Source organism: Xyrauchen texanus, chromosome 6, assembly GCF_025860055.1.
Source record: "Xyrauchen texanus isolate HMW12.3.18 chromosome 6, RBS_HiC_50CHRs, whole genome shotgun sequence".
Classification (NCBI taxonomy): Eukaryota; Metazoa; Chordata; class Actinopteri; order Cypriniformes; family Catostomidae; genus Xyrauchen; species Xyrauchen texanus.
The window spans coordinates 122,223-150,000 of NC_068281.1; the positions used below are offsets into that span (position 1 = coordinate 122,223).

Genomic DNA, 27,778 nt, shown 5'->3' on the forward strand with positions numbered 1-27,778 from the left:
ACGTGTGTGTTAATGATCTCTGACGTGTGTGTGTTAATGATCTCTGATGTGTGTGTGTTAATGATCTCTGACGTGTGTGTGTTAATGATCTCTGACGTGTGTGTGTTAATGATCTCTGACGTGTGTGTGTTAATGATCTCTGACGTGTGTGTGTTAATGATCTCTGACGTGTGTGTTAATGATCTCTGACGTGTGTGTGTGTTAATGATCTCTGATGTGTGTGTGTTAATGATCTCTGATGTGTGTGTGTTAATGATCTCTGACGTGTGTGTGTTAATGATCTCTGACGTGTGTGTGTTAATGATCTCTGACGTGTGTGTTAATGATCTCTGATGTGTGTGTGTTAATGATCTCTGATGTGTGTGTGTTAATGATCTCTGACGTGTGTGTGTTAATGATCTCTGACGTGTGTGTGTTAATGATCTCTGACGTGTGTGTGTGTTAATGATCTCTGACGTGTGTGTGTTAATGATCTCTGACGTGTGTGTGTTAATGATCTCTGATGTGTGTGTGTTAATGATCTCTGACGTGTGTGTGTTAATGATCTCTGACGTGTGTGTGTGTAATGATCTCTGACGTGTGTGTGTTAATGATCTCTGACGTGTGTGTGTTAATGATCTCTGACGTGTGTGTTAATGATCTCTGATGTGTGTGTTAATGATCTCTGACGTGTGTGTGTTAATGATCTCTGACGTGTGTGTGTTAATGATCTCTGACGTGTGTGTGTAATGATCTCTGACGTGTGTGTGTTAATGATCTCTGACGTGTGTGTGTTAATGATCTCTGACGTGTGTGTGTTAATGATCTCTGACGTGTGTGTGTTAATGATCTCTGACGTGTGTGTGTTAATGATCTCTGACGGTGTGTGTGTGTTAATGATCTCTGACGTGTGTGTGTTAATGATCTCTGATGTGTGTGTGTTAATGATCTCTGACGTGTGTGTGTTAATGATCTCTGACGTGTGTGTGTGTTAATGATCTCTGACGTGTGTGTGTTAATGATCTCTGACGTGTGTGTGTGTGTGTGTTAATGATCTCTGACGGTGTGTGTGTTAATGATCTCTGACGTGTGTGTGTTAATGATCTCTGACGCGTGTGTGTTAATGATCTCTGATGTGTGTGTGTTAATGATCTCTGACGTGTGTGTGTGTGTGTTAATGATCTCTGACGTGTGTGTGTTAATGATCTCTGACGTGTGTGTGTGTTAATGATCTCTGACGTGTGTGTGTTAATGATCTCTGACGTGTGTGTGTTAATGATCTCTGACGTGTGTGTGTTAATAATCTCTGACGTGTGTGTGTTAATGATCTCTGACGTGTGTGTTAATGATCTCTGACGTGTGTGTTAATGATCTCTGACGTGTGTGTGTTAATAATCTCTGACGTGTGTGTGTTAATAATCTCTGACGTGTGTGTGTTAATGATCTCTGACGTGTGTGTGTTAATAATCTCTGACGTGTGTGTGTTAATGATCTCTGACGTGTGACGTGTGTGTGTTAATGATCTCTGACGTGTGTGTTAATGATCTCTGATGTGTGTGTTAATGATCTCTGACGTGTGTGTGTTAATGATCTCTGACGTGTGTGTGTGTGTTAATGATCTCTGACGTGTGTGTGTTAATGATCTCTGACGTGTGTGTGTTAATGATCTCTGACGTGTGTGTGTTAATGATCTCTGACGTGTGTGTGTTAATGATCTCTGACGTGTGTGTGTTAATGATCTCTGACGTGTGTGTGTTAATGATCTCTGACGTGTGTGTGTTAATGATCTCTGACGTGTGTGTGTTAATGATCTCTGACGTGTGTGTGTTAATGATCTCTGACGTGTGTGTGTTAATGATCTCTGACGTGTGTGTGTGTGTTAATGATCTCTGACGTGTGTGTGTTAATGATCTCTGATGTGTGTGTGTTAATGATCTCTGACGGTGTGTGTTAATGATCTCTGATGTGTGTGTGTTAATGATCTCTGACGTGTGTGTGTTAATGATCTCTGATGTGTGTGTGTTAATGATCTCTGATGTGTGTGTGTTAATGATCTCTGACGTGTGTGTGTTAATGATCTCTGACGTGTGTGTGTGTTAATGATCTCTGACGTGTGTGTGTTAATGATCTCTGACGTGTGTGTGTTAATGATCTCTGACGTGTGTGTTAATGATCTCTGACGTGTGTGTGTTAATGATCTCTGACGTGTGTGTTAATGATCTCTGACGTGTGTGTGTTAATGATCTCTGACGTGTGTGTTAATGATCTCTGACGTGTGTGTGTTAATGATCTCTGACGTGTGTGTGTGTTAATGATCTCTGACGTGTGTGTGTTAATGATCTCTGACGTGTGTGTGTGTGTTAATGATCTCTGACGTGTGTGTGTTAATGATCTCTGATGTGTGTGTTAATGATCTCTGACGTGTGTGTGTTAATGATCTCTGACGTGTGTGTGTTAATGATCTCTGACGTGTGTGTGTTAATGATCTCTGACGTGTGTGTGTTAATGATCTCTGACGTGTGTGTGTTAATGATCTCTGACGTGTGTGTGTTAATGATCTCTGACGTGTGTGTGTTAATGATCTCTGACGTGTGTGTGTGTTAATGATCTCTGACGTGTGTGTGTTAATGATCTCTGACGTGTGTGTGTTAATGATCTCTGACGGTGTGTGTGTTAATGATCTCTGACGTGTGTGTTAATGATCTCTGACGTGTGTGTTAATGATCTCTGATGTGTGTGTGTGTGTTAATGATCTCTGACGTGTGTGTGTTAATGATCTCTGATGTGTGTGTGTTAATGATCTCTGACGTGTGTGTTAATGATCTCTGACGTGTGTGTGTGTGTTAATGATCTCTGACGTGTGTGTGTTAATGATCTCTGACGTGTGTGTGTTAATGATCTCTGACGTGTGTGTGTTAATGATCTCTGACGTGTGTGTGTGTGTTAATGATCTCTGACGTGTGTGTGTTAATGATCTCTGACGTGTGTGTGTGTTAATGATCTCTGACGTGTGTGTGTTAATGATCTCTGACGTGTGTGTGTTAATGATCTCTGACGTGTGTGTGTGTGTGTTAATGATCTCTGATGTGTGTGTGTTAATGATCTCTGACGTGTGTGTGTGTTAATGATCTCTGATGTGTGTGTGTTAATGATCTCTGACGTGTGTGTGTTAATGATCTCTGACGGTGTGTGTGTTAATGATCTCTGACGTGTGTGTGTTAATGATCTCTGACGTGTGTGTTAATGATCTCTGACGTGTGTGTGTTAATGATCTCTGACGTGTGTGTTAATGATCTCTGACGTGTGTGTGTTAATGATCTCTGACGTGTGTGTTAATGATCTCTGACGTGTGTGTGTTAATGATCTCTGACGTGTGTGTGTTAATGATCTCTGACGTGTGTGTGTTAATGATCTCTGACGTGTGTGTGTTAATGATCTCTGACGTGTGTGTGTGTTAATGATCTCTGACGTGTGTGTGTTAATGATCTCTGACGTGTGTGTGTTAATGATCTCTGATGTGTGTGTGTTAATGATCTCTGACGTGTGTGTGTTAATGATCTCTGATGTGTGTGTGTTAATGATCTCTGACGTGTGTGTGTTAATGATCTCTGACGTGTGTGTGTTAATGATCTCTGACGTGTGTGTGTGTTAATGATCTCTGACGTGTGTGTGTTAATGATCTCTGACGTGTGTGTGTGTTAATGATCTCTGACGTGTGTGTGTTAATGATCTCTGACGTGTGTGTTAATGATCTCTGACGTGTGTGTGTTAATGATCTCTGACGTGTGTGTGTTAATGATCTCTGATGTGTGTGTGTTAATGATCTCTGACGTGTGTGTGTGTTAATGATCTCTGACGTGTGTGTGTTAATGATCTCTGATGTGTGTGTGTTAATGATCTCTGACGTGTGTGTGTGTTAATGATCTCTGATGTGTGTGTGTTAATGATCTCTGACGTGTGTGTGTTAATGATCTCTGACGTGTGTGTGTGTTAATGATCTCTGACGTGTGTGTGTTAATGATCTCTGACGTGTGTGTGTTAATGATCTCTGACGTGTGTGTGTTAATGATCTCTGACGTGTGTGTGTTAATGATCTCTGACGTGTGTGTGTTAATGATCTCTGACGTGTGTGTGTTAATGATCTCTGACGTGTGTGTGTGTGTTAATGATCTCTGACGTGTGTGTGTTAATGATCTCTGACGTGTGTGTGTTAATGATCTCTGACGTGTGTGTGTGTGTGTGTTAATGATCTCTGACGTGTGTGTGTTAATGATCTCTGACGTGTGTGTGTTAATGATCTCTGACGTGTGTGTGTTAATGATCTCTGACGTGTGTGTGTGTGTGTTAATGATCTCTGACGTGTGTGTGTTAATGATCTCTGACGTGTGTGTGTTAATGATCTCTGACGTGTGTGTGTTAATGATCTCTGACGTGTGTGTGTTAATGATCTCTGACGTGTGTGTGTTAATGATCTCTGACGTGTGTGTGTTAATGATCTCTGACGTGTGTGTGTTAATGATCTCTGACGTGTGTGTGTTAATGATCTCTGACGTGTGTGTGTGTTAATGATCTCTGACGTGTGTGTGTTAATGATCTCTGACGTGTGTGTGTGTTAATGATCTCTGATGTGTGTGTGTTAATGATCTCTGACGGTGTGTGTTAATGATCTCTGACGTGTGTGTGTTAATGATCTCTGACGTGTGTGTGTTAATGATCTCTGACGTGTGTGTGTGTTAATGATCTCTGACGTGTGTGTGTTAATGATCTCTGACGTGTGTGTGTTAATGATCTCTGACGTGTGTGTGTGTTAATGATCTCTGATGTGTGTGTGTTAATGATCTCTGACGTGTGTGTGTTAATGATCTCTGACGTGTGTGTGTGTGTGTTAATGATCTCTGACGTGTGTGTGTTAATGATCTCTGACGTGTGTGTGTTAATGATCTCTGACGTGTGTGTGTTAATGATCTCTGACGTGTGTGTGTTAATGATCTCTGACGTGTGTGTGTTAATGATCTCTGATGTGTGTGTGTTAATGATCTCTGACGTGTGTGTGTTAATGATCTCTGATGTGTGTGTGTTAATGATCTCTGACGTGTGTTAATGATCTGATGTGTGTTAATGATCTCTGACGTGTGTGTGTTAATGATCTCTGACGTGTGTGTTAATGATCTCTGACGGTGTGTGTGTTAATGATCTCTGACGTGTGTGTGTTAATGATCTCTGACGTGTGTGTGTTAATGATCTCTGATGTGTGTGTGTTAATGATCTCTGACGTGTGTGTGTGTGTGTGTGTTAATGATCTCTGACGTGTGTGTGTTAATGATCTCTGACGTGTGTGTGTTAATGATCTCTGACGTGTGTGTTAATGATCTCTGACGTGTGTGTGTTAATGATCTCTGACGTGTGTGTTAATGATCTCTGATGTGTGTGTGTTAATGATCTCTGATGTGTGTGTTAATGATCTCTGACGTGTGTGTGTTAATGATCTCTGACGTGTGTGTGTTAATGATCTCTGATGTGTGTGTGTTAATGATCTCTGACGTGTGTGTTAATGATCTCTGATGTGTGTGTGTTAATGATCTCTGATGTGTGTGTGTTAATGATCTCTGACGTGTGTGTGTTAATGATCTCTGATGTGTGTGTGTTAATGATCTCTGACGTGTGTGTGTTAATGATCTCTGACGTGTGTGTGTGTTAATGATCTCTGACGTGTGTGTGTTAATGATCTCTGATGTGTGTGTGTTAATGATCTCTGACGTGTGTGTGTGTGTGTGTTAATGATCTCTGACGTGTGTGTGTTAATGATCTCTGACGTGTGTGTGTTAATGATCTCTGACGTGTGTGTGTTAATGATCTCTGACGTGTGTGTTAATGATCTCTGACGTGTGTGTGTTAATGATCTCTGACGTGTGTGTGTTAATGATCTCTGACGGTGTGTGTTAATGATCTCTGATGTGTGTGTTAATGATCTCTGACGTGTGTGTGTTAATGATCTCTGACGTGTGTTAATGATCTCGTGTGTGTGTTAATGATCTCTGACGTGTGTGTGTTAATGATCTCTGACGGTGTGTGTGTTAATGATCTCTGACGTGTGTGTTAATGATCTCTGACGTGTGTGTGTTAATGATCTCTGACGTGTGTGTGTTAATGATCTCTGACGTGTGTGTGTTAATGATCTCTGATGTGTGTGTGTTAATGATCTCTGACGTGTGTGTGTTAATGATCTCTGACGTGTGTGTGTGTGTGTGTTAATGATCTCTGACGTGTGTGTGTGTAATGATCTCTGACGTGTGTGTGTTAATGATCTCTGACGTGTGTGTGTTAATGATCTCTGATGTGTGTGTGTTAATGATCTCTGACGTGTGTGTGTTAATGATCTCTGACGTGTGTGTGTTAATGATCTCTGACGTGTGTGTGTTAATGATCTCTGACGTGTGTGTGTTAATGATCTCTGACGTGTGTGTGTAATGATCTCTGATGTGTGTGTGTAATGATCTCTGACGTGTGTGTGTTAATGATCTCTGACGTGTGTGTGTGTTAATGATCTCTGACGTGTGTGTGTTAATGATCTCTGACGTGTGTGTGTTAATGATCTCTGACGTGTGTGTGTGTGTTAATGATCTCTGACGTGTGTGTGTTAATGATCTCTGACGTGTGTGTGTTAATGATCTCTGACGTGTGTGTGTTAATGATCTCTGACGTGTGTGTGTTAATGATCTCTGACGTGTGTGTGTGTGTGTTAATGATCTCTGATGTGTGTGTGTTAATGATCTCTGACGTGTGTGTGTTAATGATCTCTGACGTGTGTGTGTGTGTTAATGATCTCTGACGTGTGTGTGTTAATGATCTCTGACGTGTGTGTGTGTTAATGATCTCTGACGTGTGTGTGTGTTAATGATCTCTGACGTGTGTGTGTTAATGATCTCTGACGTGTGTGTGTTAATGATCTCTGACGTGTGTGTGTTAATGATCTCTGACGTGTGTGTGTTAATGATCTCTGACGTGTGTGTGTGTTAATGATCTCTGACGTGTGTGTGTTAATGATCTCTGATGTGTGTGTGTTAATGATCTCTGACGTGTGTGTGTGTTAATGATCTCTGACGTGTGTGTGTTAATGATCTCTGACGTGTGTGTGTTAATGATCTCTGATGTGTGTGTGTTAATGATCTCTGACGTGTGTGTGTTAATGATCTCTGATGTGTGTGTGTGTTAATGATCTCTGACGTGTGTGTGTTAATGATCTCTGACGTGTGTGTGTTAATGATCTCTGACGTGTGTGTGTTAATGATCTCTGACGTGTGTGTGTTAATGATCTCTGATGTGTGTGTGTTAATGATCTCTGATGTGTGTGTGTTAATGATCTCTGATGTGTGTGTTAATGATCTCTGACGTGTGTGTTAATGATCTCTGACGTGTGTGTGTTAATGATCTCTGACGTGTGTGTGTTAATGATCTCTGATGTGTGTGTTAATGATCTCTGACGTGTGTGTGTTAATGATCTCTGACGTGTGTGTTAATGATCTCTGATGTGTGTGTGTTAATGATCTCTGACGTGTGTGTGTGTGTGTTAATGATCTCTGACGTGTGTGTGTTAATGATCTCTGACGTGTGTGTGTTAATGATCTCTGACGTGTGTGTGTTAATGATCTCTGATGTGTGTGTGTTAATGATCTCTGACGTGTGTGTGTTAATGATCTCTGACGTGTGTGTGTTAATGATCTCTGACGGTGTGTGTGTGTTAATGATCTCTGACGTGTGTGTGTTAATGATCTCTGACGTGTGTGTGTTAATGATCTCTGACGTGTGTGTGTTAATGATCTCTGACGTGTGTGTGTTAATGATCTCTGATGTGTGTGTGTTAATGATCTCTGACGTGTGTGTGTGTGTTAATGATCTCTGACGTGTGTGTGTTAATGATCTCTGACGTGTGTGTGTTAATGATCTCTGACGTGTGTGTGTTAATGATCTCTGACGTGTGTGTGTGTTAATGATCTCTGACGTGTGTGTGTTAATGATCTCTGACGTGTGTGTGTTAATGATCTCTGACGTGTGTGTGTGTTAATGATCTCTGACGTGTGTGTGTTAATGATCTCTGACGTGTGTGTGTTAATGATCTCTGACGTGTGTGTGTTAATGATCTCTGACGTGTGTGTGTTAATGATCTCTGACGTGTGTGTGTGTTAATGATCTCTGATGTGTGTGTGTTAATGATCTCTGACGTGTGTGTGTTAATGATCTCTGACGTGTGTGTGTTAATGATCTCTGACGTGTGTGTGTGTTAATGATCTCTGACGTGTGTGTGTTAATGATCTCTGACGTGTGTGTTAATGATCTCTGACGTGTGTGTGTTAATGATCTCTGACGTGTGTGTGTTAATGATCTCTGACGTGTGTGTGTTAATGATCTCTGACGTGTGTGTGTTAATGATCTCTGACGTGTGTGTGTGTGTTAATGATCTCTGACGTGTGTGTGTTAATGATCTCTGACGTGTGTGTGTGTTAATGATCTCTGACGTGTGTGTGTTAATGATCTCTGACGTGTGTGTGTGTTAATGATCTCTGACGTGTGTGTGTTAATGATCTCTGACGTGTGTGTGTGTTAATGATCTCTGACGTGTGTGTGTTAATGATCTCTGACGTGTGTGTTAATGATCTCTGACGTGTGTGTGTTAATGATCTCTGACGTGTGTGTGTTAATGATCTCTGACGTGTGTGTGTTAATGATCTCTGACGTGTGTGTGTGTTAATGATCTCTGACGTGTGTGTGTTAATGATCTCTGACGTGTGTGTGTTAATGATCTCTGACGTGTGTGTGTTAATGATCTCTGACGTGTGTGTGTTAATGATCTCTGACGTGTGTGTGTTAATGATCTCTGACGTGTGTGTGTGTTAATGATCTCTGACGTGTGTGTGTTAATGATCTCTGACGGTGTGTGTTAATGATCTCTGACGTGTGTGTGTTAATGATCTCTGACGTGTGTGTGTGTTAATGATCTCTGACGTGTGTGTGTTAATGATCTCTGACGTGTGTGTGTGTTAATGATCTCTGACGTGTGTGTGTTAATGATCTCTGACGTGTGTGTGTTAATGATCTCTGATGTGTGTGTGTTAATGATCTCTGACGTGTGTGTGTTAATGATCTCTGACGTGTGTGTGTGTGTTAATGATCTCTGACGTGTGTGTGTTAATGATCTCTGACGTGTGTGTGTTAATGATCTCTGATGTGTGTGTGTTAATGATCTCTGATGTGTGTGTTAATGATCTCTGACGTGTGTGTGTTAATGATCTCTGACGGTGTGTGTGTGTTAATGATCTCTGACGTGTGTGTGTGTGTTAATGATCTCTGACGTGTGTGTGTTAATGATCTCTGACGTGTGTGTGTGTGTTAATGATCTCTGATGTGTGTGTGTTAATGATCTCTGACGTGTGTGTGTTAATGATCTCTGACGTGTGTGTGTGTTAATGATCTCTGATGTGTGTGTGTTAATGATCTCTGATGTGTGTGTGTTAATGATCTCTGACGTGTGTGTGTTAATGATCTCTGACGTGTGTGTGTGTTAATGATCTCTGACGTGTGTGTGTTAATGATCTCTGACGTGTGTGTGTTAATGATCTCTGACGTGTGTGTGTTAATGATCTCTGACGTGTGTGTGTTAATGATCTCTGATGTGTGTGTGTTAATGATCTCTGATGTGTGTGTGTTAATGATCTCTGACGTGTGTGTGTTAATGATCTCTGATGTGTGTGTGTTAATGATCTCTGACGTGTGTGTGTTAATGATCTCTGATGTGTGTGTGTTAATGATCTCTGACGTGTGTGTGTTAATGATCTCTGACGTGTGTGTGTGTGTTAATGATCTCTGACGTGTGTGTGTTAATGATCTCTGACGTGTGTGTGTTAATGATCTCTGACGTGTGTGTGTTAATGATCTCTGATGTGTGTGTGTTAATGATCTCTGATGTGTGTGTGTTAATGATCTCTGACGTGTGTGTTAATGATCTCTGACGTGTGTGTGTTAATGATCTCTGACGTGTGTGTGTTAATGATCTCTGATGTGTGTGTGTGTTAATGATCTCTGACGTGTGTGTGTGTTAATGATCTCTGACGTGTGTGTGTTAATGATCTCTGACGTGTGTGTGTGTTAATGATCTCTGATGTGTGTGTGTTAATGATCTCTGACGTGTGTGTGTTAATGATCTCTGACGTGTGTGTGTTAATGATCTCTGACGTGTGTGTGTTAATGATCTCTGACGTGTGTGTGTTAATGATCTCTGACGTGTGTGTGTGTTAATGATCTCTGACGTGTGTGTGTTAATGATCTCTGACGTGTGTGTGTTAATGATCTCTGACGTGTGTGTGTTAATGATCTCTGACGTGTGTGTGTTAATGATCTCTGACGTGTGTGTGTTAATGATCTCTGACGTGTGTGTGTTAATGATCTCTGACGTGTGTGTGTGTGTTAATGATCTCTGACGGTGTGTGTTAATGATCTCTGACGTGTGTGTGTTAATGATCTCTGACGTGTGTGTGTTAATGATCTCTGACGTGTGTGTGTTAATGATCTCTGACGTGTGTGTGTTAATGATCTCTGACGTGTGTGTGTTAATGATCTCTGACGTGTGACGTGTGTGTGTTAATGATCTCTGACGTGTGTGTGTTAATGATCTCTGACGTGTGTGTGTTAATGATCTCTGACGTGTGTGTGTGTGTGTTAATGATCTCTGACGTGTGTGTGTGTTAATGATCTCTGACGTGTGTGTGTGTTAATGATCTCTGACGTGTGTGTGTGTTAATGATCTCTGACGTGTGTGTGTTAATGATCTCTGACGTGTGTGTGTTAATGATCTCTGACGTGTGTGTGTTAATGATCTCTGACGTGTGTGTGTGTGTTAATGATCTCTGACGTGTGTGTGTTAATGATCTCTGACGTGTGTGTGTTATTAATCACTGACGGTGTGTGTGTTAATGATCTCTGACGTGTGTGTGTTAATGATCTCTGACGGTGTTAATGATCTCTGACGTGTGTGTGTTAATGATCTCTGACGTGTGTGTGTGTGTTAATGATCTCTGACGTGTGTGTGTGTGTTAATGATCTCTGATGTGTGTGTGTTAATGATCTCTGACGTGTGTGTGTTAATGATCTCTGACGTGTGTGTGTTAATGATCTCTGACGTGTGTGTGTGTTAATGATCTCTGACGTGTGTGTGTTAATGATCTCTGACGTGTGTGTGTGTGTGTTAATGATCTCTGATGTGTGTGTGTTAATGATCTCTGACGTGTGTGTGTTAATGATCTCTGACGTGTGTGTGTTAATGATCTCTGACGTGTGTGTGTGTGTTAATGATCTCTGACGTGTGTGTGTTAATGATCTCTGACGTGTGTGTGTTAATGATCTCTGACGTGTGTGTGTTAATGATCTCTGACGTGTGTGTGTTAATGATCTCTGACGTGTGTGTGTTAATGATCTCTGACGTGTGTGTGTTAATGATCTCTGACGTGTGTGTGTTAATGATCTCTGACGTGTGTGTGTGTGTTAATGATCTCTGACGTGTGTGTGTTAATGATCTCTGACGTGTGTGTGTTAATGATCTCTGACGTGTGTGTGTTAATGATCTCTGACGTGTGTGTGTGTTAATGATCTCTGACGTGTGTGTGTTAATGATCTCTGACGTGTGTGTGTGTTAATGATCTCTGACGTGTGTGTGTTAATGATCTCTGACGTGTGTGTGTTAATGATCTCTGACGTGTGTGTGTGTGTTAATGATCTCTGATGTGTGTGTGTTAATGATCTCTGATGTGTGTGTGTTAATGATCTCTGACGTGTGTGTGTTAATGATCTCTGACGGTGTGTGTTAATGATCTCTGATGTGTGTGTGTTAATGATCTCTGACGTGTGTGTGTGTGTTAATGATCTCTGACGTGTGTGTGTTAATGATCTCTGACGTGTGTGTGTTAATGATCTCTGACGTGTGTGTGTTAATGATCTCTGACGTGTGTGTGTTAATGATCTCTGACGTGTGTGTGTTAATGATCTCTGACGTGTGTGTGTTAATGATCTCTGACGTGTGTGTGTTAATGATCTCTGACGTGTGTGTGTGTGTTAATGATCTCTGACGTGTGTGTGTGTTAATGATCTCTGACGGTGTGTGTGTGTTAATGATCTCTGACGTGTGTGTGTGTTAATGATCTCTGACGTGTGTGTGTGTTAATGATCTCTGACGTGTGTGTGTTAATGATCTCTGACGTGTGTGTGTTAATGATCTCTGACGTGTGTGTGTGTGTGTTAATGATCTCTGACGTGTGTGTGTTAATGATCTCTGACGTGTGTGTGTTAATGATCTCTGACGTGTGTGTGTGTTAATGATCTCTGACGTGTGTGTGTTAATGATCTCTGACGGTGTGTGTGTTAATGATCTCTGACGGTGGTGTGTGTGTTAATGATCTCTGACGTGTGTGTGTTAATGATCTCTGACGTGTGTGTGTTAATGATCTCTGACGGTGTGTGTGTGTGTTAATGATCTCTGACGTGTGTGTGTTAATGATCTCTGACGTGTGTGTGTTAATGATCTCTGACGTGTGTGTGTTAATGATCTCTGACGTGTGTGTGTGTTAATGATCTCTGACGTGTGTGTGTTAATGATCTCTGACGTGTGTGTGTTAATGATCTCTGACGTGTGTGTGTTAATGATCTCTGACGTGTGTGTGTGTTAATGATCTCTGACGGTGTGTGTGTGTTAATGATCTCTGACGTGTGTGTGTTAATGATCTCTGACGTGTGTGTGTTAATGATCTCTGACGTGTGTGTGTGTGTGTTAATGATCTCTGACGTGTGTGTGTTAATGATCTCTGACGTGTGTGTGTGTGTTAATGATCTCTGACGTGTGTGTGTTAATGATCTCTGACGTGTGTGTTAATGATCTCTGACGTGTGTGTGTTAATGATCTCTGACGTGTGTGTGTGTTAATGATCTCTGATGTGTGTGTGTTAATGATCTCTGACGTGTGTGTGTTAATGATCTCTGACGTGTGTGTGTTAATGATCTCTGACGTGTGTGTGTTAATGATCTCTGACGGTGTGTGTTAATGATCTCTGACGTGTGTGTGTTAATGATCTCTGACGTGTGTGTGTTAATGATCTCTGACGTGTGTGTGTTAATGATCTCTGACGTGTGTGTGTTAATGATCTCTGACGTGTGTGTGTTAATGATCTCTGACGTGTGTGTGTTAATGATCTCTGACGGTGTGTGTGTGTTAATGATCTCTGACGTGTGTGTGTTAATGATCTCTGACGTGTGTGTGTAATGATCTCTGATGTGTGTGTTAATGATCTCTGACGTGTGTGTTAATGATCTCTGATGTGTGTGTGTTAATGATCTCTGACGTGTGTGTGTTAATGATCTCTGACGTGTGTGTGTGTGTGTTAATGATCTCTGACGTGTGTGTTAATGATCTCTGACGTGTGTGTATTAATAATCTCTGACGTGTGTGTGTGTTAATGATCTCTGACGTGTGTGTGTTAATGATCTCTGATGTGTGTGTGTTAATGATCTCTGACGTGTGTGTGTTAATGATCTCTGACGTGTGTGTGTTAATGATCTCTGACGTGTGTGTGTGTTAATGATCTCTGACGTGTGTGTGTTAATGATCTCTGACGTGTGTGTGTTAATGATCTCTGATGTGTGTGTGTTAATGATCTCTGACGTGTGTGTGTGTTAATGATCTCTGACGTGTGTGTGTTAATGATCTCTGACGTGTGTGTGTGTTAATGATCTCTGACGTGTGTGTGTTAATGATCTCTGACGTGTGTGTGTGTGTTAATGATCTCTGACGTGTGTGTGTTAATGATCTCTGACGTGTGTGTGTTAATGATCTCTGACGTGTGTGTGTTAATGATCTCTGACGTGTGTGTGTTAATGATCTCTGACGTGTGTGTGTTAATGATCTCTGACGTGTGTGTGTTAATGATCTCTGACGTGTGTGTGTGTTAATGATCTCTGACGTGTGTGTGTGTTAATGATCTCTGACGGTGTGTGTGTGTTAATGATCTCTGACGTGTGTGTGTTAATGATCTCTGACGTGTGTGTGTTAATGATCTCTGACGTGTGTGTGTTAATGATCTCTGACGTGTGTGTGTTAATGATCTCTGACGTGTGTGTGTTAATGATCTCTGACGTGTGTGTGTTAATGATCTCTGACGGTGTGTGTGTGTGTGTTAATGATCTCTGACGTGTGTGTGTTAATGATCTCTGACGTGTGTGTGTTAATGATCTCTGACGTGTGTGTGTGTGTGTTAATGATCTCTGACGTGTGTGTGTGTGTGTGTGTAATGATCTCTGACGTGTGTGTGTTAATGATCTCTGACGTGTGTGTGTTAATGATCTCTGACGTGTGTGTGTGTTAATGATCTCTGACGTGTGTGTGTTAATGATCTCTGACGTGTGTGTGTTAATGATCTCTGATGTGTGTGTGTTAATGATCTCTGACGTGTGTGTGTTAATGATCTCTGATGTGTGTGTGTTAATGATCTCTGACGTGTGTGTGTTAATGATCTCTGACGTGTGTGTGTTAATGATCTCTGACGTGTGTGTGTTAATGATCTCTGACGTGTGTGTGTGTGTGTGTTAATGATCTCTGATGTGTGTGTGTTAATGATCTCTGACGTGTGTGTGTTAATGATCTCTGACGTGTGTGTGTTAATGATCTCTGACGTGTGTGTGTGTGTGTTAATGATCTCTGACGTGTGTGTGTTAATGATCTCTGACGTGTGTGTGTGTGTGTTAATGATCTCTGACGTGTGTGTGTTAATGATCTCTGACGTGTGTGTGTTAATGATCTCTGATGTGTGTGTGTTAATGATCTCTGACGTGTGTGTGTTAATGATCTCTGATGTGTGTGTGTTAATGATCTCTGACGTGTGTGTGTGTTAATGATCTCTGACGTGTGTGTGTGTGTGTTAATGATCTCTGACGTGTGTGTGTGTTAATGATCTCTGACGTGTGTGTGTTAATGATCTCTGACGTGTGTGTGTGTGTGTTAATGATCTCTGACGTGTGTGTGTTAATGATCTCTGACGTGTGTGTGTGTGTGTTAATGATCTCTGACGTGTGTGTGTTAATGATCTCTGACGTGTGTGTGTGTTAATGATCTCTGACGTGTGTGTGTGTGTTAATGATCTCTGACGTGTGACGTGTGTGTGTTAATGATCTCTGACGTGTGTGTGTGTGTGTTAATGATCTCTGACGTGTGTGTGTGTTAATGATCTCTGACGTGTGTGTGTGTGTTAATGATCTCTGACGTGTGTGTGTGTTAATGATCTCTGACGTGTGTGTGTGTGTTAATGATCTCTGACGTGTGTGTGTTAATGATCTCTGACGTGTGTGTGTTAATGATCTCTGACGTGTGTGTGTTAATGATCTCTGACGTGTGATGTGTGTGTGTTAATGATCTCTGACGTGTGTGTGTGTTAATGATCTCTGACGTGTGTGTGTGTGTGTTAATGATCTCTGACGTGTGTGTGTGTGTGTGTTAATGATCTCTGACGTGTGACGTGTGTGTGTTAATGATCTCTGACGTGTGACGTGTGTGTGTTAATGATCTCTGACGTGTGTGTGTTAATGATCTCTGACGTGTGTGTGTTAATGATCTCTGACGTGTGTGTGTTAATGATCTCTGACGTGTGTGTGTGTGTTAATGATCTCTGACGTGTGTGTGTGTGTAATGATCTCTGACGTGTGTGTGTTAATGATCTCTGACGTGTGTGTGTGTGTGTGTTAATGATCTCTGACGTGTGTGTGTTAATGATCTCTGACGTGTGTGTGTGTGTTAATGATCTCTGACGTGTGTGTGTTAATGATCTCTGACGTGTGTGTGTGTGTGTTAATGATCTCTGACGTGTGTGTGTGTGTGTGTGTGTGTGTTAATGATCTCTGACGTGTGTGTGTGTGTGTGTGTGTGTGTTAATGATCTCTGACGTGTGTGTGTGTGTGTGTGTGTTAATGATCTCTGACGTGTGTGTGTGTTAATGATCTCTGACGTGTGTGTGTGTGTGTGTGTGTGTGTTAATGATCTCTGACGTGTGTGTGTGTGTGTGTGTTAATGATCTCTGACGTGTGTGTGTGTGTGTGTGTGTTAATGATCTCTGACGTGTGTGTGTGTGTGTGTGTGTGTGTGTGTGTGTGTGTGTTAATGATCTCTGACGTTGCGTGTCTAAATACTCACCTGTAATGATTGACAGATTGATTCAGATAATTTCTCAAACTTCAAAACACTGATAATAAAAAGGAAATAAAATACAAAAAATAATTCTGGCCAATTCTGGTGAGATTTATTTCTTTTATCTGCACGTACATTAAATTTCCTCATGTATAATTCATGAATGATGCCGTGAAGTGTCGTTTGGCACTGAACAGTTTGTGTTCTTGTTTACAGTCATTTAACATGAAATCATCTTTATTTCTCTCGAGATGCACCGATGGATCATTACTGATATTGAGCAGTTTGTCGTCGAATTAAACCCGTGAATATCAGCCACAGCTCAAGTCCCATATAAAAACGGATTATTATTAATATTATTAACCCATTTGCTGCTTTGAACGGTCACGATCAGATTTCTGCTTATAATTTGATCAATAAAGACGTACGACGTCATTGGCCGTAATCAAGTCGATCTCTTGTAATGATGATTGACACACGCACGAGTGAACGCAACTCTGTTCTGTGACGACTCAGGCTGATATACAGAAGTGATTTTTAACCCCTTCATTCAATGTAATCATTAATATTGATTATTATCGATCAATCATCTATTGATATCTACATCACGATTCAATTATTTCATTCACAAGCTCTCGAATTATTGGATTCCACTTTAATTAGATTCATTTCATCATATTTCAGTTATAATGTCTTACGTATGAAAGAAATTATATTTCACCTATAGTAATTAACTTGTGAATTTTACATATTGGGTTTATCTTTAGTTTCTCAACATGAATTATGAAACATTTTAAAAAATGTCCAAATTCACTGTATCCCATCGTATCCGCAAAGTGACAAAATATCACCATCGTTTCGGCCCATAAATCTCCACATCGGTGCATCTCCACTGTGTTTCTGAAAGCCACAATAACGTGTTCCTGTAGGGTCACGAACAGTATAATCATATATTCATAAACCTCGCGTGTTAAACATGCTTCTGTAATTGTAAAGTGTGTGAACATCAAAATAATAAATGACAAATAAATCAACATTAATATGAAACAGCATTCACTCAATGAATCCAAAACAACAACAATTCCAGAGTTCCAGAAATAAGAAGAACACAAACACACACAAGAAATACACAAACAAATGATGCTTGTTATGAGTGAATGTTTGTCATGCTCGGAACAGTTCGTTCAGTTATTGTTTGACAGAGTTAGTATGAGCGGGCCAAACGCTGCCGTGCCCACCTCCATAGTCCACATGTGCCAGCGCTGTCTCTCGGGTCCGCGTCAGGACGTCTTCGAGCTGTTCGCGCAGCACCTGAACGGAGTCCAGTTCAGCGTGTAACGCGCGAGTCTTCTCCACGCTAACAGAGTCCAGCGACACAACACATGTTAGAAAATCACAACAAACTCTTCAAATCACGGGACAAATGTTTCCTGACAAAACTATTTCTCTTCACATTTCCTTTGTGTTGAATGAAATGGCACGATGACCCTTCGCTAAGCCCCGCCTTAAATAAAGTGCTCCTGACCTGTGGCGTGCACAGCACGGGGCAGCAGGGCCGCAAAATCCAAATCATAAGGTGCCCTTCTGGCCGGTCGAAATGTAAAGAATTAGAATAGTTAAATAAAACCAATTTTGTTTATGAATCATAATGAGTGGTCACGACAGTGTGCTATGAGATGTTATAAACAGCTTATGCTAATGTTATTACATGTGTAATCTATTAAATGAGGTTTTGCTGTTTTCTCGTGACAGTAATAACCGTTTGAGTTGATTCTGATTCACTGTCTGCACAGTTTTCATCACCTTACTGTGTAATTGAACATAAATATGCAGTAAATGTCACTCTTCATACTAGCTCATGTAAAAATATTATTCATATTGTTAGGGTTCATATTTTGCCAAAAACTGCGTCATTTACGACTCTCACATTCATTTAAATGGGGACTTCTGCAGAGCTTGTCAGAGTAACCAAGGGGGGCGGAGCTTAGCAAGGGTCAGATGGAACGAGTTTAATACGATGCTACACAAATCAACATTTCATGCATTTAACATTAAAGGAATATTTTACTCATCATTGACTGTTTCAGACCTGCATGACTTTACTTCTCATTTCATTACAATGAATGACGTCTGAAGCTTTCAGTTTCAAAAATAAATGCACTCATATAAATCAAAGTAGCCCCTATGACCCATGCATCATATTCTACATATTTCTCAACAGATGACAGAAAGTCATACAGGGTTGGAACGACATAAGGGTGAGTAAGCAATGACAGTTCTGACTGACCCGTCTGTCTGACTGTTGATGTGTCTGATGTTCTCATACAGTTTCTTCTCAGATCTCAGAGCTTCATTCAGTGTCTGCTGCTCAAACACCAGCTGCTGCAGAACACACTGACACACGCACGCGCACACACACACACACACACACACACAAGACCCATGCTCAGATGTTGATTACTGATTCACTTGGAATCGTTTCCCTCTCTTATCACGGTCTAACGTTTACAGAATGAGGTAAAACACTTGCTGAAGGCCACCGGATTTACAATTTGTAAAAATAGAAACATGAACAGAAAATATATCCACACAGAACAGATCTTTACTGCATAAAGAGAAGTATTGAAAGAAGACTAAACTGAACAATAAAACAATAATCAATATCTGTGTCAATCAGCGGTACTCATCTAATGTTAATAGTGTGTGTGTGTGCTGCAGCTGTTTCACGTCATAGCTGATCCTATATTGTGTCTGACACTTTCACACTGTGTTGACCAATCAGCATCCAGGACTGTTATTACACACTTTATAATCTTCATTATTACACACACTTGTGCATGCGCGTTATGAGTTTCATGTGTCGTTGTACCTGCTGATCTGTGCCCGAGGTGCCATCACATCCTGCAGTCAGTGCAGATCGCAACTCTGAAAGCTCCCGCTACACACACACACACACACACACACACACACACACACACACACACACACACACACAACACGTTGATGCAGTTATCATTATGAGGACTCTCCATAGACATAATGATTTTTATACTGTATCAACCATATATTTAATCCCCTAAACCCAACACGACCCCTAAACCCAACAAGACCCCCAAACCCAACCCAACAAACACATTTTTAAGTGATTTGAATTATGGAGACACTAGAAATGTCCACATTTATAACAAAATACCCTCGTAATTACCAGTTTATAACCTAAAAAAAAGTCCTCGTAAACCACATAAACCTACACAAAAACACACACACAAACTCTCACAAACACACATACACACACACAGACACACACACACACAGAAACACACACTCACAGAAACACACACACTCACACACGCAACAACAACTGCCATTCGCCACTATGTGGCGGTGACGTCACCACGACGCATGTGCCAGGCTATGTGCACGTTAAGGCCACGTGAAGTGTCGAACGCCCGCTGGCAGGAGGTCACGGGACAGATCCAACAGGTGACACGGGTTGAATGACTGAGATGACTGGCTGATGCACCACCTGTGCCCCCTACTGTGCCAACTTGCTGTGCTTTAGCCACCCGGCGCTCTGCTCATTGTTGTGAGCGTCGCTCCTCTGCCCTCCATTGTTTTTGGAGGGCGACTGCCTCCAACTGGCCAGTAGCGTACTTCACAAGCCTCCTCCAAAGAAGCCGATCTTGACACCGCTGGTACCAGTCATCGGCAAGTCCACTCAGCTGCACATCCTCCTGTACCACATCATGTGCACTTTGACGTGGCAAGATGGCGCCTGTGCTTGGCGACGCGTCTGTCACTTTTCTGCTCTCACGTACATTTGTAATCCTCATCGGATTTTACTTGTGTCAACCCTATCAACTACCAGCTATGTCTCTGCAATTATACAATATGATCGGGCCGCACTGTTCTGCATTAAGGAACATATGCAGAACTTGTACACCTGGGACAGATGTTATGAGTTTCTCCCTCCAAAACTGGAATGCCAAGCGCCACCGTCAGAATACCTGCTGCTTACCCGGCCGCGGCAGGAGAAGGAAACGAGGATCCAGGGCTGGGGTTCAAGTCAGGAGGAGAAAGTGGCGATCCCGTGGATTTTCGCCTGGGCCAAACGGATCCAGAGCTCCCGGAGTGAGCGGTGCCTGAGGCCGGTTCCGGTCTGCGAGTCAGATCGGACGCTGCTTGTGCGTCGTCACCTGTGTGGAGCACCTCTGACCGGATCTTTCCCACCCGGCCTGCTTGCCATCGTGTGCCCCGTCATCGTACCCTGTGCCCGGTTACCTGTCGGACGGATCATGCCATCCAGCCCGTCCCAGGACAGCCCTCGCCACGCACGCGCTCTATCAGGATTGCACTTATTAACGCTGCGCTCCATTGCGTAACAAGGCTTTTACTCTAAATGACCATTTCACAAATGAGAACTTGGATTTTATGTTCATTACGGAGACTTGGCAGAGGGAGAACGAACACTTCCATCTTAAAGAACTATGCCCTCCGGACTGCTCCGTGTTTGGGACTCCTCGGCTCGCAGCGACGTGGAGGCGGTCTTGCGCTGGTCTTTCGTGACTATTTTTGCTGCAGTTTGACGGACACAGCTTCTTTCGACTCATTTGAGATGCAGATGTGTAAGGTTGGGAAAACACACCCCTATTACTGTGTTTTAGTTTACCGACCTCCGGGTCCTGCACGCACATTTCTTGATGATTTCTCTGAGTTTTTAACGTCTATTATAAAACTAGATCGCGTTTTAGTCCTTGGGGACTTTAATCTGCATATTGATGATCCCACTTGTTTGATTGCAGCTGAATTGTTGACTACCATGGACTCGTTCAATTTTGTACAGCATATTTCTGGCCCCACACATAAAAAAGGTCACACGTTAGATCTGGTCTTCTCTTGTGGCCTAACCATAGATACATTGAGTGTGGAGGATTTAAATATTAGTGACCATTGTTGTATATCGTTTAATTTGTCACTTATCATGATGCCTACTGTCTGCAATGTTATAACACAAAAACGCATCATTAGTGAGACAACACTTAGTGATTTCTCTGCCTCCTTTGACTCTCGCCCTTTTGCTGATTGTGAGAATGTTGATTCATTTGTGCAAAGTTTCAACAACCACTGTCGGTTAGTTTTGGATACGGTAGCGCCTGTTAAAAACATTTCAGGGTCACATAAAAAGCCCTCCCATGGATGAATAATAACATTTGTAGTTTTAAGAGAAAATGTCGTAAGACAGAGCGTCTGTGGAAAACAACTAAATTAGAAGTACACAGACTCCATTTAAAATATATGATACTGGATCTGAATGAGTTGATACAGCAGGCTCAGCTCAGCTTATTTTTCCAAACTTATGTCAGGAAATAAGAAAAATCATAAAGTCTTGTTTGACACCATCGAAAATCTAACTGCACCTTCAGCTCCTCTTGTGCCTGTGTACACACATGAAGACTGTAACAACTTTTTGTCATTTTTTGTAAACAAAGTACACGACATTAGGGCCAGTGTCAAAGCCCCTAATCACTGTGTGTTTTACTGAATGCTCAATGGTGTTATCTTGGTCGTCTTTTACTCCTGTTAGCCTACAGGATGTGAAGACATTAATAGGAAATATGAAACCAACTTCAAGCCCCGCTGACATTGTTCCAACACCACTGTTGTTGAAAATGTTTGATATCGTTGGCCCCTGTGTGGTAAAAATAATTAATTTGTCACTTACATCTGGCTCAGTCCCCAGCTACTTCAAACACGCTGTGGTAAACCCGATCCTTAAAAAGCCCAATCTCGACCCTTCAGAACCTAATAATTATAGGCCCATATCAAAACTTCCATTTATTTCAAAAATTTTGGAAAAAGTAGTGGCATGCCAGCTGACTTCCTTTATGGAGCAGCACAACCTATTTGATATTTTTCAGTCTGGTTTCCGGAAAATGCACTCCACTGAAACAGCTCTTATCAAAGTCTCTAGTGATGTGATGATGGCAGCGGACACTGGCCGCTACACTGTACTTGTACTTCTCGATTTGAGTTCTGCCTTTGACACGGTAGATCACAGTATACTGATCAACCGGCTTCAAAATGAGATGGGACTATCTGGATCTGTCCTACAGTGGTTCTCTTCCTATATTCAAGACAGAACCTTTAATGTTTCTATAAACAATGTACAGTCAGATGTGACCAATTTGTCCTGCGGAGTGGCACAAGGGTCAGTTTTGGGGCCTATTTTGTTTTTACTGTACATTTTGCCACTTGGTCATATCATGGGTTGTTTTAAGGATGTATCGTATCATCTTTATGCCGATGATGTCCAGTTGTATTGTTCTTTTAATGATGCTGAGTTCCATCGATTGTCACTGTTCTTAGAGTGTGTGTCCTCTATCAAAGACTGGCTGGCCACAAACTTTTTGCAGATAAATGCAAGTAAGACTGAAACATTGATCTTTGCTCCAGACCATAAGATCCCGGTGATCAAACAGCACCTTGGCTCCCTTGGCTCCTCTGTCAAATCCAGCCTCAGAAACCTGGGGTTGTGTTTGACCAGGCCATGTCTTTGGAGATACACTCAAAACAGCTTGTCCGAAACTGCCTCTATCACCTCAGGAATATCTCTAAGATACGTAAAATGTTGTCAAAGAAGGATCTGGAAATTATTATTCATGCTTTCATATCAACTAGACTTGATTATTGCAACTCTGTCTTTACCTTCATGAATAAGTCTGCTGTGAACAAGCTGCAAATGGCTCAAAATTGTGCTGCTAGACTTTTAACTGGTGCCCCAAGAAGGTCTCATATCACTCCCGTTTTGTTGACTCTCCACTGGCTCCCTGTAAAATATAGGATTGATTTTAAGATTTTAGTGCTGACTTTTAGGGCATTAAATAGTCAGGCCCCACAGTACATCAAGGTCCTTTTGAGTCAGCACTCCTCTAGCCGCACTCTTCGGTCTTCTGGCCAGAACCTTCTTATGGTCCCCAAGACTCGTTATAAAACCTGTGGGGACCTGTCTTTTCAGTCTGTTGCCCCCAGACTGTGGAACGCCCTGCCCCTGTCTCTGCGTCTGGCTGACTCTGTTGACTCTTTTAAAAAGGATCTGAAGACTTGTTTATTTAAGAAGGCTTTTGGTTGATGGGTTTTAACTAGTGTCACTTTGATTTTACATATGTATTGTATATATTTTTATATTGTTTATATAAGATTTTGCTTTTACCTTTCTCGTGTACAGCACTTTGTGATTTTATCTGTGAAAAGTGCTTTAGAAATAAACTTTACTTACTTACTTACTTACTCCATCTCTTCTCCAGCCCGTGCCACGCCCACTTAGCCCCCTCTATCCGGCGAACAAAAGCTGTTTAGGCATGCGGTGGCTGGGCATGCGGGCTACATGACCCAGCCAACGCAACCTTGCCTGCCGGAGGAGCTCCCCGATGGGACTTTGTCCACATCTTTCAAAGATTTGTGAGCTCCTCACACAATCCAGCCTGGTTAAACCCAGGATGGATCTTAGGCAGCCCAGCCTAAATGTTTCTAACTGGTGAAGATGTTCCATTAGGGGGGTCCACGTTTCGCAAGCATAGAGAAGGGAGGGAATGACCGTGGCTGAGAATACCTGAAGCTTTGTGTGGAGCGACAAACCGGGTAGCTTCCACACAGCGTTACGCAACCAATGAAAAGAAAATGCCGCTCGACTGATTCGGAGTGAGACCTCTGCTGTCAAACCGGAGCTGGTCATAAGCACACTTCCCAGGTATGGAAAACACTACACTCTCTCCACAACTGCCCCATCACCAATTGGGAGCTGTGGGGGTGGAGTATCCGATGGCACATAATACCCAGGCAGGTGCTTAGTTTTGGTTGGGCTGCATCTCTTAGTGGCAAGCTCCAGGTTCATCAGCAGCGCCCCCAACTCCTCCTCTGAGTGAGCAGCAATCACCAGATCATCAGCATACATAATGTGGTTGATCAAGAGGGAGCCATCCCTTGACCGCACCCGGGCGTCGATCAACCTCCCATTATATCTATACCAGATGGAAATTCCTCCGGTACAGCCATCGAAGGCTTCACAAACCACGTGGTCAAAATAGATATTAAATAAAGTGGGAGCCAGAGGACATCCCTGTCGCACTCCAAGGTGAACAGGGAATGCTCCGACTCCCGACCACATAGTTTTACCCGGGCCCGCTCGCCATCATGATGGTTCTTAATGATGCGTGCAGCGGGTCTGGGACTCCGAAAGCACGAAGAAGAACCCAGAGCCCAGGCCTACTGATTGGTATCATAGGCCTTGACCAGGTCAATAAAGCAGAGATGTAGGTCTTGCTGGAATTCCCTACACCTCTGCTGTAGCAGACGGACAGAGAATATGGCATCCATGCTGGATCGCCCTTTCCTGAAACCACATTGGGGCTCTGCAAGCCTCTCCTCAGCGTGCCTGGCAAGGCGATGTTGAATAATCCTTGCCAGGACCTTTCCCGGCACACTGAGGAGCAAGATGCCCCTGTAGTTGTTACAATCTGTGCGGTTCGCCTTTTTAAAGAGAGGGACCACCAGGGCATCCTTCCAATCCTGTGGAACCCGCCCAGTGGTCCAGACTGTTGTTATGATGTCATGTAGGGCAGTCTGTGCACAAACACCACCCTCCCTCAGCAATTCGCTTGAGAGATCATCTCTGCCCGGTGCCTTTCCTGGTCTCAGGCTCCGGATCGCCTTCAGTACTTCCTCCAAAGATGGCACCTCTGCCAGCCACCCACAGGGAGTGACTTCTTCCTCCACTATTTGAGGCACCGCAGCCCAAGCAGGGTCATCCCCACTTTGTCCCACAATGTTTTCCAGGCTGAGGGACATCCCCTCCCCCAGGACCTCACAGAAATGCTTAGCAAATCTGCAAACCTGTTTCTGGTGGTCGGAGATTGGATCACTGTTCTTTCCCCTAATGATGGTAATAGGTGTGGCGCTGCAAGTAACTTTTTTGATAGAATTAAAGAGCGATTTGTGATCGTGGGTCATTGAGGCAGACTCCATCTCCTCAGCAACCTGCGACCACCAACCATCCTTGCAGCGCCTCACGGCTCTCCGAACCTCAGAGCGAAGGCTGCGGTAAGCCTCCTCATTCTCTGACGTGGGATGATGTAGACGATGAGAGTGGGCCTGTTGCTATTTCTCAGCCAGCCTGAACACCTCCTCCGTCAGCCAGGGTCTCTAAAGAGGTCTGGACCGTGTGCCCAAAACTGCCATTGCAGCTGTATGACCCACAGTACTAAACCTCGCCCATTTCCCCTCAACATTCGGAGGAGTGGGGGATGATGCCAACCCCAGCTGCAAGCGATGCTGAAATTCTCGCCTGCAACTTTCATCAGCTAGCCTAGACCAGGCCACTATGGGTTTGAAAGGGGTCCTGGGTTTACACCCACCACCAGAGTGGAAGATTGGCAGGTGCATCTTACAGATGACAAGTCGATGGTCAGTGAGCAGATCAGCTCCACGGTAGGTCCTGGTGTCAAGGACATGTGCCCGCATCCGCTGTTCCATCACTATGTAGTCCAGCAGATGTTCTTGCTTGGACCCGGCATGCATCCATGATGTTGTGTGGATGCGCCGATGCTGGAACACACTCACACACATGCACACGCGCGCACACACTCACAAACACACACACACACTCAAACACACACACACATAAACACACACACTTGCTCTAAAAGTGATTTCTGATTTTACGGGTCACATCTCACATGAACTGAAAAACTGAAGAGCAACACATGTGCTGAAATCTTCAAAATGATGCCATCAAACAGTTTAACAGGTTTCTTCATACCTTTCTTTTACCAGTATACCAAGTAAACCCTAAAGAGTGTGTGTGTGTGTGTGTGTGTGTGTGTGTGTGCATGTGCGGGCACGTGTTTGTGTGCGTATATGTGTGTTACCTCAGTCTCTCTGTGTTTGTTGAGGGTCAGCTGTAGTTCATCTCTGATGGCTTGTACCTCTAGATCACCTGAGCTGTTTGTAAACACACCTGCTCACCATAAACACACACACACACACACACTCAGCATGAACAGAATCAATCATATTAACTGATGAAATGTGAGATGTGACACTTACTCAGTGCTGCCCCTGCTGGTGCGGAGGTGAGCGTGGCATCAGTCTGACCCTGCAGTAACTGCACAGACACACAACACTTTACAAACATTTTCCACCAGTAGTTCTGTAAAATAACATGTGTCCTGACGTTACACAACACTGACGTTACACAACTCCAATCAATGAAGCGTCATTTTGATAAATGAAAGGTTCACTAGATGAACAAGTCGAACGGAAACAGCTGACTCTAATTGTCACAGAATCAGCAGATCTGAACACTGAGCAGTACTTACTGAAAATGAGTGGTCAAGTTCAGTGCATTGCATTGTGGGAAACAGTACGCTCTGTTGTATACTTCTGGCAAATGTATTTGTAGGTCATTCTGGTATTTCATGAATACACACTATATACTGCAGAACCATTAAGAATTGTACGGTAGTGTGTGTGTGTTCATAGGTGCATGTGTGTGTGTGCATGTGTGTGTGCATGTGCGTGTGCATGTGCATGTGCGCGTGTTCATGAGTGCATGTGTGCGTGCATGTGTGTGTGTGTGTTCATGCGTGCATGTGCGTGTGTATGTGTGTTCTTGCATGCATGTGCGTGTTCATGCATGCATGTGCGTGCGTGTGTGTTCATGCATGCATGTGTGTGCGTGTGTTCAAGCGTGCATGTGTGTGTTCCTGCTTGCATGTGTGTGCGTTCATGTGCGTGTTCATGCATGCATGTGTGTGTGTGTGTGCGTGCGTTCCTGCTTGCATGTGTGTGTTCATGCATGCCTGTGCGTGTGTTCATGTGTGTTTGTGCGTGCGTGTGTTCATGCTCGCATGTGCATGTGTGTTCATGCGTGTATGTGTGTGTGTGTGTGTGTATTCATGCATGCCTGTGCGTGTGTGTTCATGTGTGTTTGTGTGTGTGTGTACGTGCGTGTGGTCATGCTTGCATGTGCGTGTGTTCATGTGTGTTTGTGCATGTTTGTGTGTGTGTGTGCGTGCGTGTGTTCATGCTTGCATGTGCGTGTGTTCATGTGTGTTTGTGCGTGTGCGTGTTTGTGTGTGCTCATGCTTGCATGTGCATGTGTTCATGTGTGTTTGTGAGTGTTTGTGCGTGTGCATGTTTGTGTGTGTGTGTGTGTGTTCATGCTTGCATGTGCATGTGTTCATGTGTGTTTGTGCGTGTTTGTGTGTGAGTGTGTGTGTGTGCGTGCATGTGTTCATGCTTGCATGTATGTGTGTTCATGTGTGTTTGTGCGTGTGCGTGTTTGTGTGTGTGTGTGTTTGTGTGTGTGTGTGTGTGCGTGTGTTCATGCTTGCATGTGCATGTGTTCATGTGTGTTTGTGCATGTTTGTGTGTGAGTGTGCGTGCATGTGTTCATGCTTGCATGTGTGTGTGTGTTCGTGTGTTTGTGTGTGTTGTCACCTGTATGAAATTGTCTTTCTCTTTCAGCAGACTCTGCAGTTTCTGCAACTCTCTCTCTTTCTCTCGCTCTCTCTCTCTCTCCCTGTTCACGTC

General features: G+C 42.9%; 1 protein-coding gene and 1 long non-coding RNA gene across 2 annotated transcripts in view; both read right to left on the reverse strand.

Moving 5' to 3' along the window:
- LOC127645045 (myomegalin-like) overlaps positions 1–27,778 on the reverse strand; it is a 123,153-nt gene that overhangs the window by 75,866 nt on the left and 19,509 nt on the right. Inside the window, exons 11-16 of the mRNA XM_052128560.1 lie at positions 27,686–27,778; positions 26,291–26,348; positions 26,113–26,201; positions 19,059–19,127; positions 18,477–18,583; positions 17,390–17,546 (exon numbers count right to left, since the gene is read on the reverse strand). The exon at positions 27,686–27,778 is cut by the window's right edge and continues 96 nt beyond it. Of these exons, the coding sequence (XP_051984520.1) occupies positions 17,390–17,546; positions 18,477–18,583; positions 19,059–19,127; positions 26,113–26,201; positions 26,291–26,348; positions 27,686–27,778 (573 nt within the window). The remainder of the gene's footprint in view (positions 1–17,389; positions 17,547–18,476; positions 18,584–19,058; positions 19,128–26,112; positions 26,202–26,290; positions 26,349–27,685) is intronic.
- LOC127645838 (uncharacterized) lies at positions 1,307–15,687 on the reverse strand. The gene is made up of 2 exons (XR_007970811.1): positions 15,518–15,687; positions 1,307–1,502 (listed from the first exon to the last, which is right to left on the reverse strand). It is a non-coding gene; the product is annotated as an uncharacterized LOC127645838 (long non-coding RNA).